The 14,602-nt window shown below is 58.9% G+C and overlaps 1 protein-coding gene across 1 annotated transcript; it reads right to left on the reverse strand.

Moving 5' to 3' along the window:
- Window positions 1-215: 215 nt before the first annotated feature.
- LOC143638205 (myeloid cell surface antigen CD33-like) lies at window positions 216-10,687 on the reverse strand. The gene is made up of 9 exons (XM_077105896.1): window positions 10,544-10,687; window positions 10,037-10,109; window positions 9,787-9,846; window positions 9,176-9,697; window positions 8,711-8,989; window positions 7,063-7,165; window positions 6,649-6,730; window positions 5,731-5,868; window positions 216-257 (listed from the first exon to the last, which is right to left on the reverse strand). Exons 1-9 carry the CDS (start codon window positions 10,685-10,687, stop codon window positions 216-218), a joined length of 1,443 nt encoding a protein of 480 aa, XP_076962011.1.
- Between the last annotated feature and the right edge of the window lie 3,915 nt (window positions 10,688-14,602).

Genomic DNA, 14,602 nt, shown 5'->3' on the forward strand with positions numbered 1-14,602 from the left:
TGAGTGAGCACCCATAAACTGGGCTGCATTAGGCCGGGCTGGTCTCTGATGGGCCACTGTAGCCAGCCAGGCAGCCACCGGCCATCCAAGCCCCGTGTCCAAGACCCTCACCACCGCCCTGCCGGCCTGTCGGGTGTGCATGACCAGCTCCTGATGATCGGACCCCAAGAGCACAGACTACTGGTCAATTCGCTCAGAGCCCATCCATTTACTGGTCAATGGTCCGTTTTTAGCATGTCCCTCTCAGTCACCTGGATCTGCAGAAGACAGTCAGTGGGTCACCAGTCACAAGGCAGCCAGTGTGTGCTAATGACCAAGTCCCTGTCCTGAAGCGTGGAAAGCTCTTCCCCTTGAGGATCGGTTCATGTGGTCACCCCCAGTCTGCCAGGCCGAGGCACCATTAGGCTCCACTTTTGTCTTCCTAAGATAGTCCTGCTCTAGGTCACCAGTCCCCAGCCCTGTGCCTGTCCCATGGTTAAGGTAGGTAATGGGTTTCACTGCAGCCCATCTGCTCCCCTAGAAGGTCTCACTTTGGGACAGGCGCCCACAGGGCGTCAGGAGTTGTCTGCTGTCCCACTCCACCCCTGTCCCTTCCTCTTCAGTCATGTTCTTATCCTGTCTGCTCTGGGGTCATAGGAAACCCAAGTCTCAACCTCTTCCTTCATCACCACCTCCTAATCTTCCTCCTCCTCCTCCTCTCTGGGGACATGGGTGGAGACTGAGCCACCAGGTGAGCTCTGCAGCCAACAGCCCTCACAGCTGTCCCACGTGTGACACTCTGGTTCCCTCCTGTTCAGCCCCTTCATCAGCACACTGGGCCCCTCCAAGAGCCTGGAGACCTGGCAGGAGAAGGGACACTCTCCAAAGGGATGTTCCTCTGGGGCTGGGGTGGACCAGGAGACGAGAAGAACTTTCCAGACACCCTGAGGGGCTCTCAGAACATCCTGTGAGTCCACCACACCTTCATGGGACCCTCAGGCAGGGCTAGGACAGGGGCTCCAGGGACAGATTCACTTCCCAGTGCTCCGGGCTCCCTGCTGGCCTGGGACCCAGGACCCCCCTCTTAGCCTCCTGCCTCTCTACTCCCCACACCTGTAGGGGGCCAGTTCCCCTCCCACCTGGCCTGGCTGGTCCCTTCCTGCATTCCTGAGCAAGCTGCCTGGCCCTGTCCATCCTGCACTGGTCACTCGAGCGAGTATGCAGCTGGTGCTCGACGTTGGGCCAGCACCAGGGTCGTGAGGCCATGGGGTCCCTGGATCTCAGCAGCAGGAGGAGAATGGTGACGTCAGTGAGCAGGGCAGCTGGGCCCTGGGAGCTAAGTCATCCAGATGGCAGATAGTGGCCAGAGGCACAGTGACACTGTCATTTCTCTCCTACCAGGACATTGGGTCTGGCTAGCCTGAGGGCCAGAGCTCCAGTGTCCCAGGGCAGAGTGAAGGAGCCCTCAGGACCCAGGGTGGCTGCTGCCCTGCTGTGTGTGTTGTAGCATGAGCGGGTCCTGCCCGTGTCCATGGCCAGGGTTTGTGCATTGTGGTGTGTTTGTGTTGGTATCTGTGGCCTCTGTTTGTGTTGGAGGTGTGTGTGTGTGCATATGTGGTGTGCACATCAGCATCTGGAGTATATATGTGTCCTGCATGTGTGTCTGCATGTGTGTCCATTGTCTTTGTGCACATGTCTGAAGTGTGCATGTGGATTTTTGCATGTTTGAGCTGTGATGTGTCTGAGGTGCGTATGCATCTCATCTCTTAGTGCATGTGTGTCTGCATGCGGAATATGTGTGAATTTTGAGATGTGCCTGTTTATATGTGTGAATATGTGTTTGAATTTGTGTGTGCGGGTGCATGTGATATGGTCACCCTCTGTATGTGCATATGGAATTTCTTTGTGTCTGTGTGTGTATATCTGTGGTCTGTGTGTGTGTTTGTGTGGATTGTGTGTGCATTTGTATGATTGCCATGTTATGTGTGTGCATTTGCAAATATTAGTTTCTCAGGGATGATATCCTTGGGAAACATATTTAAGAGTCCAGTTCATCCCTCATTCCCCATAAAAATAATCCTATTTTGTTTCACTCCAAACTTCTTGTCACCGACCGGAATAACATGTAATACACTTAGTTTTTATTTACCTGTCTTTCTCACTATTAAGTTGTGTACATAATGAAAGATTTTGTATCTCTTCTGCTTACTGCTGAATCCTTCTTAGAACAATGTGTGGCATATGTGAGGTGCTCACTAGTTACTTTACGAATGGTAAGGAAATACAGAAATGCAAAATGAGATTGCTTCTCCAAGGGACGACTCTGTGCTCTTAGAGCATCCTGTCTGCAGTGATCTGATCCCAGCCTGCTGTGCCTCTGTGCTGTGTGACCATGCCCTAAGGGGAGATGGAGAAGGGCAAACCATTCCTCCCACACATGCACCTGCCTTCTGTCTCCTGGAGGCCCTTGGTGCCCACACAGTGAGCTGGTTTCCTGGTTCATCCACAAATTCCTATCAAAACACTTGTGTTTCTTTCCCTCCTTTCTGGTTCTCTCATTAGTAATGAGTGAAGTAAAATATCAATGTGTTAATTTTCCCTGTGTGATAGTCATGGTGGTGTCCCTCTTTGGGGAAAATCGTCCTTGGATGGAGTAGTGAAGAAACCCAGCTGTGCCTCTGTGCACGGGGTCCCTGCTAGGTCTGTGCCCTTGGCCTTAGAGACAGCACCCCAGGCCTCCAGGTGGAGCAGATCCTGGGGAGGCCACAGGTGAGGAGGAAGCTGGCCCAGGTGGCCCCCCACGCAGGCAGGGATCAGAAGGAGAGGGGCACAGGGAGGTGGGGGTGCAGGCATGAGGTCCCCATGCCCAGGTCTCAGTGGCACCCAGACTCCCTGCCCCTCCAGGACTCTGGGCTCAGGTCAGCCTGGGCTGAGAAGAAACTGCAGGAAGCATCTGGGCAGAAATTGGGTGGGGGCCTGCGGTGCCTGAGACCACCTGGCAAGATGGACTCTCCAGACAGAAATGGGGGAAGACAGAGGGAAACCTCTGAGGGGAAAGAGGGGATAAATTCAGACTAAGAGGGGGAAGCCCTGCGGGTGTGGGCTGCCTGGAGCAGGCTGCTCTCCAGAGCCAACCTGAGTCTCCCAGGGTCTGGGCGTGCTCTAAATGCCACTGTGAGTGACTCATGGTCCTTACCAATGCTGTCCCAACACAGCACGGCCACTCCCACCTGGTCACTGGGGATGTCCCTGGCTAACTCACCCTCACCTCAGGACAGCCTGAATCCCTAGCGAACACCCCCGGGGACAAGAAGCCCCAGCCTGGACACACACCCACAGGGTCCTGGACACCCTGGACCAGCTCACAGACAGCGTGTCACCAGGCCCCTCTCTAACCCACGACTGCACTGGAGTGTGGCCAAGGCTCTGCTCAGGGACCTCCATCCACCAGGAGTCTCTGGCCCAGGGACATCCCTGCAGAGGGGCTGCCACTGACCGTGGTGCTGAAATAGGATCAGGATCAGCTCAGCTGCCCCAGCTCTGCAGAGGGCTGAGCCCAGAGCCTGAGGAGCCCAGTGTGGCCCAGGAGGGGACGGCCAGGCCTGCTTCAGAGGCACAGGTGGAGTCACGGGGGACCAGACATCAGAGGTGGGTTGTGCTGAGCACCCCCTGCAGCTGCCTGTCCCCCTCAGGCAATGTCCTCCTGAGGGCAAGGTCATCTGCCCCCTGGCTGGGCCACAGGGAAGGGGCTGTGCTTGATGAGGCCCTCTGCTGGCCCCTGAGCTGCCCCTTTACCATCTGGCTTCTCACCAGCCTCATGACTTTGACCAAGAAGAAAACTGAGGGTCAGAAATACCAGTCGCCATGGCTCAGGCCTGATGGGGAGGGGACCACCTGTGACCACGGATTCAACTCTGATTGGCTCCCCTTCCAGGAAATGCCGGTCCTGCCTGAGGCCATCAGAGGGATCCTCTTCTACCAGGAGCCCACGTGGCTGCCTTCTGATGCTGGTCAGGGGTGGGGGCCGTGGTTCTGAGGGACCTGCCACTGTGGGGTGGTGGCGGCTGAAGGGGCAGAAGAGGCTCTGTCTCCGTGGGTCTCTCCAGTCCAGGGTCCTGACCAGCTGGCCTCGCCCACTTCTCTGAGTCCCTCTGTGTCTTGCACCATTTACAGGTTCCTAGTTGTGCTGAGGTGGGAGGAGCAGGGGACATGGGGCAGTGCCAACTTCTCGGGACCAGAAGCCTCACAGCCACCTCTCAGTGTCTCAGCAGTGAAGTCGAGCTGGTCACACCTGCCACCAGCCTGGACAGGAGCCTGACTCAGCCGCTCTGCTGAGGACCTGGGAGTGGCGTCCAGGCCACAGGTGCTTTTCACTCACGGCCAGAGTCCACCATTGTTTACTGGTCCTCATGAATTTCTGGCGTAATGCTGTCCCTGCCATGGTTTGGTGCTGCTTGGTGCATGTTGGGCAGTTAGTCCTGAACTAGCTTTCATTATTATAATGGGGCTTTCTAGAAGGACAGTCATGAGCTCTACTTCACCACTCTACCCAGCATCTGCCTTTGAGCTCATTCTGAAGGGCACAGAGGTTTTAGCCCACCTGTGGTCAGCTCTGAGTTCTAGAAAGTTCTCTCAGTGCTAGCCTGCAGTTTGCCTGTGGCAGGACATAAAGGAGCTGGGAAGGCTGAGTAGGAGAGAGGAGGGATGGAGAGAAGGAGGCTGGGAGTGGAGGGAGGTGGTGCAGGTCAGGGGGAGAGCGCCCCCTGCAGGGTGTGGGCAGAGGGAGCCTGAGCTGCTGACTCAGTGTCTGTGCTCAGGGGCCTCTGGACTAAGGTCAGGGGGAAGGACCAGGATGCACTGTCATGGGCTCCTGCAGGTGCATGCTGGGAGCACCTCTGCTGACCTCACAGTCACTGTTACACTAATGCAGACCTGGAATCTGGTACACGGAGGGCAGAGTGGCTGGCCTTTGTCACAGGGTTCATCAGGAGGGAGCACAGGTGTGATCCAAGTCTCTGGTAGGAAATTCTCAGAAAATATAATTACACCAGGAATCGCACAGCTCACCCTGTGCCTCCTGTCCACCCCAGGCTCCTGCCCAGACCTGGGACCCCACTTTTTCTCCACTCTGCAAACAGGGCTGTTACAGACCCCTTCTCTATGGGGTGTCAGTCTCCAGTCATCAGCCTCTCATTCCAGGAAGGGTAGGATGCTGTCCCCTAGCAGCTCAGGCAGCTGATCTAAGGTGGCTCCTGTGAATTTGCAGGGACACAAAATAAAACACAGACACAATTTACCTTCACAGAAGCTTCTGAACAGATTCCCTGGCTCTTTGCCTCAGGTTCCCCTAAGCGAGAGCAAGAGAAAGTCACAAAAGGCTGATGAGAGAGAGAGAGAGAGAGAGAGAGGGGGGGGGGCGAGAACACTTGGAAGTCATCTTTTATTGGGGGACTCTGTTCTTAGAAAGTTCTATCCATAGAAGGGCAGAGGGGCAGGACTACAAGGGAACAGGTGAGTGTGACTCCACCCTAGGGACATACCCACACAGAAGCCCTCCTTGCTGACCCCTTGGGTCTCTGACCAAGCCACAGGAATTCAGGGTTGGCCAGAGCCTGGGGCATCAGGACTGGAGGGCCTGGTCACTCAGTGTGGCTCCACAGCAGGCGTCCTCTGCTGAGACAGGCTCCTGCTGGTCCCTCCCTGTGCCCTGATCTCTGAGTACTGGGTGGAGGTGTCCTCTGCAGGACTTGCCCCGTGGACGTTGCGAGAGGCCTGGTGAAAGCTGAGGGTGGCGTAGTGCAGCTCCTGCTCCTGCTCCAAGCCAGGGCCAGCTCCTGAGGAGCTGCAGGGGTCAGCAGGGCCAGGCAGCGGGGGCTCCTGCTGACACCCCTGTGTGGAGAGGAGAGAGGGTCACACAGGGCAGGGTGGGGAAGCTGGAGGGGCTGGGGGGGGGTCCACCCTGGCAGGACCCTCCTGCCCCTCCTCCTCCTCCCCAGGTGGCCTGATGCCTCACAACACAGGAGTCCCCTCTGCTCCCAGTCCTGCTCTGCATTCACAGACCTGGGTGCAGACCCCTGTTCTGCCGTCTCACAGACCCGGGAACTGACTCAGAGAGGAGGGGCTTCCCCTCACGCACCCTCCATCCCGAACGCCACTGGGGTCCTGGGCCTCTGTGCCCAGCACTGGGTGCACAGGAGGGGGCAGTGCAGAGGGAGCCCTGTGGGTCAGTGTCAGAGGGGACCAGTGGCGGCTGAAGGGTCAGCCCTGAGTTCTAGAAAGTTCTCTCAGTGCTAGCCTGCAGTTTGCCTGTGGCAGGACACAGAGCAGCCAGTCCTACCCGCTGCCTGCCCAGTCTCGCCCAGGCCCTCAGCATGGGCTCCTGCCCACGTCTTCCCCTCACCCTGTCCCTGACCAGCCCTCCTGCTCCACGAGTGGCCTTGTGTGGCGTGGCCTGCCCGTTCCTCTAGGAACTGGGAGTCACACACTGTCTTCACACAAGGCCATGGTCCCCTGCAGACTGGCCTTGCCATGTCTCAACACTGAGACCTAAACTCTAAAACAAGGGACAGCGACCAGCTCAGTTCTAGGCATGCTGAGTGGGCACCACCGTGGCCACCTGGGGACATGCCCTGGGGACAGGCTGGATCCCAGGGTGCACAGGGCACTTACCAGGGAGGCTGGCTGGAGGGCAGGCTGGGTGTCACTCATGTCCTCTGCTGCCCTGGCTGCCTTCCTCCTGTGGGACTTCACTCTGAGGGGACACGGGTGTCTTTGAGCCTGGTTTGCTCAGATGCTGGGTCACTGTCATAGACTGGAGTACGTGACTATGGCAGGTTTAGGTCAGTGGTGGCCTAGTGGCCTTCACCATGGGACTTTGTGACAAGGTCCCCTCTCCACCCTGCTTCCTGGGCATCTGAGGCTGGGGCTGGGAGGGGACAGGCTTGCCCAGAGGCTGCAGCCTGGATCCTCAACACCACTGCACCCCATCTTGGTCCCAGGCCCTCAGAACCCCTCCAGGTCCCTCCAACCTTGGATCCCCCCTCTCCACCCCTGACCCACCCCCGACCCCAGGCTGAGGCTCACATGGAGAAGGTGAGACAGAGACCAAGGGCCACCAGGGCTATGACGCCAGCCCCCCCGATGGCCCCCCAGAGCACTCCTGCTGCTGCGTCTGTCCCCTGACTCCCTGCAGAGAGAAGAGACTTGGGTGACCTCCAATCTTGGTGACCAGGCACGTGTCCCCTCCTCCCCAGCACTCGGGGGCCTCACCTCCCACGTGGGTTCAGCCCCTAAGTCTTCCCACCCTCAGAAGACGTCAGCCTGTCAGGGACCTTAGGAGGAGGACACAGCTCACCCTGTGCCTCCTGTCCACCCAGGCTCTTGCCCAGACCTGGGACCCCAGACTCTCTCCACCCAGGGACTCCATGCCACAGACCCCAGACCTGGCCACAGTGGGGCCATGAAGCTATAGGGGACAAGGACTTTCCATTAGAGACAGGGACAGGGACAGAGAAGGTGCAGGACCCTGACGGACCTCATCCCTCCCTCGTCCCTAGTCCCCTCTCCTGGTCTCTGCTGGCCCTGTCACTCAGGGTCAGAGGGCTCCCTGGGCCTGCAGAAGGGACGAGAAGCAGGTGGAGCAGGGAATCCATGTCAGGCCTCGGGTCAGACCTGGGCAGCCTCCCGGGACCTCGACACCTGGAGTCGGGGTGTCCCTGGGCAGTGGAGGTCCACAGTTGAGGAGGACTCCTGAGGGACCACCCCTGCCCTGGGGTCTCACTGTCCAGGGAGGGGACCAGATGCCATTGCGATGGGAAGAGGCCGTGGTGCTGATCTCTGGGCAGAGGTCAGGGCCAAGGGAGGAGGGATTGACAGGAAAAGCAGAGAGTCCCAGAGATGTTTCAAGGGCTCTTCTGTGCGACTGTGCTATGGGGTCAAACCCCACAGAACGTACGACTCCAAGGGTGGCCCTGCCGAGACTGAGGCCTCCAGGTGACAGTGACGTGTCCACGTAGGTTCGTGGACTGTAGTAAATGACCCTCTGTAGACTCTAGACTCTAGAGCGGGATGTCACTGACTAAGGGCGTGGTGCACACACAGGGGCAGCAGGTGTGTGGGAAATCTCTGCACCCGTCGCTTGATTTTGCAGTGAACCTTCAACTCCTCTAAAACCTAAAGACTATTTTTCAAATGTCCCTGAGACCTTCAGTGATTGAAAAAACAAACAAACAAACAAACAAAAAATTCTTTAGGGTATTCAAAGAGCTAGCTGCTGGTCATGCCCTAATTTCCTTATCTAATTATAGGAGGATACTTGAGGAATGAGAAATGAGGGGAGCTTCCTGGGGGGACCTGCAGCCTCTCCAGTATTCCAACACCTGGAAGCCAGGTGTCCACCAGCCTGGCTCAGAGAGCACAGCACTAACAGCCCCGGGGAGGCCCTCCCCCTGCCTGGGCCACCCCTGGGGAGACACTGACTGCAGGGTTCTCTGCAGCATGTGGACAGGAAGGTGGTTTGTTTCCCCTTTAGTTGGATTGAAGATGAGGCAGCACTCCCCACACCCACCCCATGACCACAGACACACAGAGGGACAGGGCCTGTGCCCTCCAAGTCCCTGACTCAACTAGGTCCCCAGGACATGGACACAAAGTGTTCCTACCCCTGGGACCCAAGCCTCCTTCCCTGCCCCTCACAGCCCCAGGGACCCAGGTGTCCTGGCCCATCACTCACAGGTGACATTGAGCTGGATGGTTCTCTCTGTGGTCACGCCAGCTGCAGGGAACTTCACCTGACAGGTGAGGTTGGTGCCATGGTCCTGGGGCCGTGGGGTGAGGGTGAGCACCGAGGAGTGGATAATGTTGGGGCCCAGGGAGGACACAGAGGGCCCATCCCAGGAGAAGGTGGGGGGTGTCCCCTGCTCACAGGCCCAGGGCACAGAGCAGGTCAGGTTGCTGGGATGACAAGACTCCAGGGTCCCAGGGACGAGGATGTCAGGGGTGTGGGTCAGGGCTGGTGAGCAGAGGGGACAGGGAGGGTCAGGGGGGAGGGGGGGAGGTGGGGCCCTGAGAGAAGCTCAGCCTCTGACCCAGCTGCTCCCTGAGCCCCTAATGCTTGAGCCCCAGCTCCCCCAGGGCAGGGTCCCACCCAGCCCTGTCCTGTGACCTTCCTGAGGCTGGGCCGGAATTGGAACCTCACCTGTCACCTTCACTGAGACCTTGTTGTAATAATAATTCCACTTAAACCTTCCTTTCTCGAACCTAAACAAGTAGGAGTCACTGTCGCTGCGCTTGGCGTCTCTGATGCTCAGGGAGCAGTTGTTGGTTCCTGGGTCCCCGAGGAGGTGGAACCGGCCCTGCGTCTCCATCTGCACTCCTCTATCAGGGTTGTTGGTGGCCACTGGAGAATTGGAGCTTGTATTGTCCCCTGCATGGAACCAGTAGAGAGAGACAGGGCCAGTCTCTGAGCCGCGGTAGGAGAAGCTGCAGGGCACCAGGACACACAGACCCTCCTGCACCGTCACGGACTTGGGCACATCCACTTTGTGTTCTGGATCCTGAGGGGAGGGCCTTTTGAGAAGCTGAAGGTCATCACGGTGCACACTCCTTGGCCCCTCTGCAGAGGCCCCCTCCACTGCCCACAGCAGGGACAGCAGCAGCAGCCGCAGCATCGGGAGGCAGAAGGTCCTGGGCTCCTGGGACTGAGCAGAGCAGTGAGAACCTGCGGAGGGGAAGCTGCAGGACACACGGAAGCTGGGGAGGGGCCAAGGCCTGGGCGGTTCTCAGAAGAGGAACCTCAGACCCGCTCACCACTGCAGTCCATCTGCTCTGTGCTGAGGAGGGACACCCCACAGCCAGAGACCCAGAGGCCTGCCAGAGAGGGGCAGAGGAGAGAGGAGACCAGGCCCTGCCCCATCTTGGGTGCTTCCTTGGTACACTCAGGACAGGACCAGGACCCTGGGGACACTGGGAGTCCGTGACACTGGCAGGGTTCTGAGTCCTCTCACCCTGAGGGCTTTTCTGTGTGTACTGGTCACCCCAGGAGCTGGCCAACTCCTACCTGGACCTGGGGCCAGACTCATCTCATTCCGTGGAGTGGTCAGTCCTGCAGGAGGGACTCTGTGGGGCTGCGTCTGAGCACAAGAAAGGCAGAGGGACACAGCCAGCCAGACACTCTGTGCAAACCACCAGGCGCTCCCTGCACTGCTGGTGAGGCCACCAGAGGCTGCCCCCTGGTCCCCACCTGGGGCGCCCCACGCAGGAGCTCAGCCTCAGCTGCCTGCCCCAGAGCCCCAGGTGCTGGGGAGTCGGCCACCTGCCTTGGTAGCATGAGGGTGGGGTTCAATAGGGCACAGAGCTGTCCCAGTGTCCAGTGCAGACAACAGGTCAGTGACCCTCTAGAACAGGGGCCACACGGTGTCCTCAGGAGGCACAGAGAGGGGCAGTGTCCTCCACCAGAGCTGAGGGGCCTCTCTCCCAAGAGTGCTGCCTGCTGGGCGAGCACTGGGGCCATTTGGGGACGTCCTCGTCACACACATTGGCACTTCCACATTAGTCTGCCTCTCACTGTGAAGTGGCCCCCGAGGGACGTCAGGTGTCCAGACAGCCCCAGTGTCACAGGACAAGACGCAGTGCTCAGCTCGCAGGTCCCCTCCCCCAGCGGGGGCTCAGGTCTGCTCCACTCTCCTGGCTCCTCATAGTCCAGGGTCATCGCGGGTTGGCTGTGTCCCAGGAGCTCCTTTCATGATGACCACCCACGTGGCTTCTGTGACACCTCCACACACTCACCAGGTGACAGTGGGGTTGTGTCAGGCCTGGTGACAGTGACAGAAAGCTGCTCTAAATAGAGAAACACAAGGACAAGCCGCTTATGTGTGGAGGAAAGTCCCCATGTCACTTGGTGAAGATTTGGGAGAGGTTGGCTGGATCCCTGGCAAGAGTGTAGGTTCCCATTTAGGTGACATCTGCCAAGTCCTCCCCACGGGGCAGTACAGTTCATTGTCCCGCTGTCAGCCTCGGGGACCTCTGGTGGCTGCAGGTCCTCTTCAGCATTTGGGGACAATGGGGTGTCCCTAAACTTATGTCATGTCAACCCTCCTTGTTCCTTTGTGAAGGTTTCCTTGGTGCATCACAGTTGAGCCCGAGAGCAGGGTCACTGGGACACCATCATCTGGGCAGGGAAGGTGACTGGCTCCACTCAGTCCCATGCTGTCCCCTCCCTCTGTCCTCCACCTGTCCCCTCCCCCACCCCCTGGGCTCTTCTACTGATTCACTGTCCTCTCCTTGGGGCTCTGTTGGAGCAGGACAAGGTGGGATTCAGGGCCAGTTCCTGGGGACGCACAGCAGGACTTGGTCCACTGCAGCCCACGGTCCTCCCCTCTGGTCGCTGTATTCCCCTGGAGCAGGCCGCGCACCGCCCCTGGCTGCAGTCTCCAGCCCCACAGGCCAAGGCTGCTGAGCAGCGTCTCCTCACTGACTGCCCTGGATTCTCTGTGCCCAGTGGAGCCTCTTCCTGGGCCCCGCCATGGAGACCCCAGTCCCCTGTGAACTCTCCTGCTCCAGGCGCCCTCAGTGGAGATGGTGCTGTCCCTGTGCCTGGCCTCCTGTGCTCAGGGGGCACCCTGCTGAGGCTCCTGCTGGGTCCTCCTCCCCTGCAGGTGAGGGCAGGCTGGGTTGGTCCAGCAGCTGCTGAGGGACAGGTGGCCGCTTCCCCTTAGCTACAGTGAATGCTGCCACAGTGACCCTGGGGTGGACACGTTGCCTCCCAGGTCTGTGTGGGCTCCCTGGGGGGTGGTCACAGTGGAACCTCTGGGGACCGGATCAGCTGTTCCTGGTCTTTTGAGGAACCATGGCTCTGCCCTCCACAGCGGCTGCCCCCTTTCTCCTTCTCAGCACAGAGCACAAGCCTCCAGCCCCCACGTCCTCCTCCTCACTGGCATTGCCCATTTTAAAGTAGGACCCTCATGGTGGGTGTGAGGGGCACGTATTTAACAGGTGCAGTGTGAAGGGTGACGTGGAGGTTTGGGGTTGCACTTCGCTGGTGACTCCTGATGCTGGTGTATGTGCACGTCCTCATGATAGGCACCATTTGTATACCTTGGAGAAATGTCTCCAAGTCCTTTCCCCCCATGTCACACGGCCATGTGTGATTTCCTTACAGAGTGACCATTTATCAATCAGGTGGGGACCATTTTTGTTCCTTTGTTATTTGTAGAAGGCCTGGTTTTGAGGTCCTTCCTTGAGGATTGAACCCAGTGTCCCACACGTGCTGGGCCAGCACTGCACCACTGAGTTCCAGCCCATCCCAGAGGGTCCACCTTGACCTGCTCTGGACACAGGACACGCCCTAGTCCCAGGGTTTCCTCTCATGTGTGACTTTTTCTCTCCTCTTGAATGACCTCATCAGCAGAGCAGGTCCCTGTTCCCCTGCGTGGGTGTTGCACACAGGAGCCCACTAGTGTGTCGGGGCTGGAAAAGCCGAACAAAGGTCAGGAACATAGGACAGGGGGCCACTCAGGAGCAGAAGGTCACAGGACAGGACTGTGGGCTGAAGGGAGCCATCCAAAGAGGCCCAGGCCTTAGCCACCAGAGCTGTAGATGTTTGCTGTTAAAAAGGGGTTTGCAGATGAGACCAGGTAATGACCCTGAGTAGCGATGATCCTCCAGGATTATCCAGTGGGTGCCTGAATCCAATCAAGGAGTCTCTCCGTGGGAGAGGAGGCACATGTTCTAGGGCAGGAGACCAGGCATCCGCAGAGGAAGAGACTGGGGGGCGGCAGCCAGGGGTCCAGGCTACACCCTGGGAGAAGCAGGTGTGGACCCCGCCCCAGCTCTGCAGAGACAGTGTGGGAATTGTCCCCCCCGTGGCCATCACAGACCAATGGGCACATGGAGGGGATTCTCAGGGCAGCTATGGAGGGTGTGGAGCAGGATCCAAGAAAAGTCCTCTGTCCCCAGAGGCATTTGTGTGTCCCTTTTTGCAACCAAACTCTTCTAGATGCCTTGTACTCCCAGCCCGCCCCTCCTTCCAGGTTTCCTGAACGTTCTCCAGGGAAGTCTCCACACCCGTCCCCATCGCTGCGTTGGAACTGCTGTTGCCCACGATCCTCGCCCTGCACAAAGGCCACCACAACAGGTGGAAGAACCCAGTGTGAGACCTGGAGCTGTCACACGCTGGAGGGAACACGGGGACAGTGCCCTGACCCTGGCTGTGGCAGGGGTATCATTTCCTGGGTAACCCCAAAGCACAGGTGACAAGAACTGAACAAGATGGATGGGATCGCAGCAGAATGAACAGGTTCCACTCACCTGTTCCCTGGTATCCCTGCCCCTTCTGCCTTTTTATGGATAGAACTTTTTAAGCAAAGTGTCCCCCCACATGAAAGCTGACTTCTGAAGTCCTCTCTCTCTCCCTCCCTCTGTCCCTCCCTCCTTTCCTCCCTCTCTCTCTATCCCTCTCCCTCCCTCTCCCGCTCTCTCCCTCTCCCTCCCTCCCCCTCTCCCTCCCTCTCCCTCTCTCTACCCCCCCCACTGTCCTGAAGCCTGTGTGAAGGTCAGTTGTGTCTGTGTTTTATTTTGGGTCCCTGCAAATTCACATGGCGACCTTAGTTCAGCTGCAGGCATCTCAGAACCCCCCTCCTCCCATAGCCCTGCCCATCTGTGTCCATTGGTTGCTCAGGGAAGCCTGCTGCCACCACCCCTGCCCTTCTTCCCACACTGACCACATCCCTGGACACTCTGACCTTCCAGCTCTTCCCAGCGCGTCCTCCCCACACCCTGCCTGGCCCTTCCTCCCCAGCTCCTCAGGAGGCTGCGTGTCCCCTTCCCTTCTCTGGGCACCCAGGACCCACTCTGGCCAACAACCACGGAAGCTCAGGGTCCTGCTAATGCCACGTGCACCTAGGGCCTGCTGTCCTCGCAGGTCCTGCTGTCCTCGCAGGCCCTGGGTCCTGGGCTCAGCCTGCAGGGCCAGTCCGCATCCTCCCACCTCTGCTCTCCCCCCCCTCTGTGCCCAGTCACTCCACAGAGCACAGCGGTGGCCTCTGGTCTGAGTCAGGGCGCCCTGCTCCCTGTACCCCTTCCCAGGTCCCTTCCTCAGGGAGCACCAGCCTGTCTCCCCGCCCCCCACCAGCTTTGCCCAAAGGCCACCCACAGCCATGGCCCCAGAGCCTGTCCCCCGCCACCAGCTGCCCCCTGCTCCACCTCCGACAGACGCCCGTCAGTGCCATGTGTCCTTGCCCACTGTTTATGATGGTTTCCATTCCTGCCACCTCTGCAAGGACGGCTGCTTGATGGCAGCTCCCAGGGAGACCCTGGGACAGGGAGGACCTCCACATCAGTGACGTCACAGCCCTAATCACGGGTGGACGCTACCCCAACACCTGCAGGAACCACACACACACACACTCACACACACACACACACACCTGGACCCAAAGGAGGACCAAGAGGGCAGAGGCAGGAGGGGGCAGAGCTGCGTGTCGGGAGCAGGGTCTGCGCCTGCCAAGTCTTGGATCCCAGCAGCCTGGCCTTGAGGGTGTGGGGGTCAGCAGAGGAGGGAGGACGGCTCTGGGGGAGAGTCCACAGCACGGCCCTGGGAGGCCCTCTCCTCCAGGCTCCCCTGTTC

The sequence above is a fragment of the Callospermophilus lateralis genome, chromosome 18, assembly GCF_048772815.1.
Source record: "Callospermophilus lateralis isolate mCalLat2 chromosome 18, mCalLat2.hap1, whole genome shotgun sequence".
NCBI lineage: Eukaryota > Metazoa > Chordata > Mammalia > Rodentia > Sciuridae > Callospermophilus > Callospermophilus lateralis.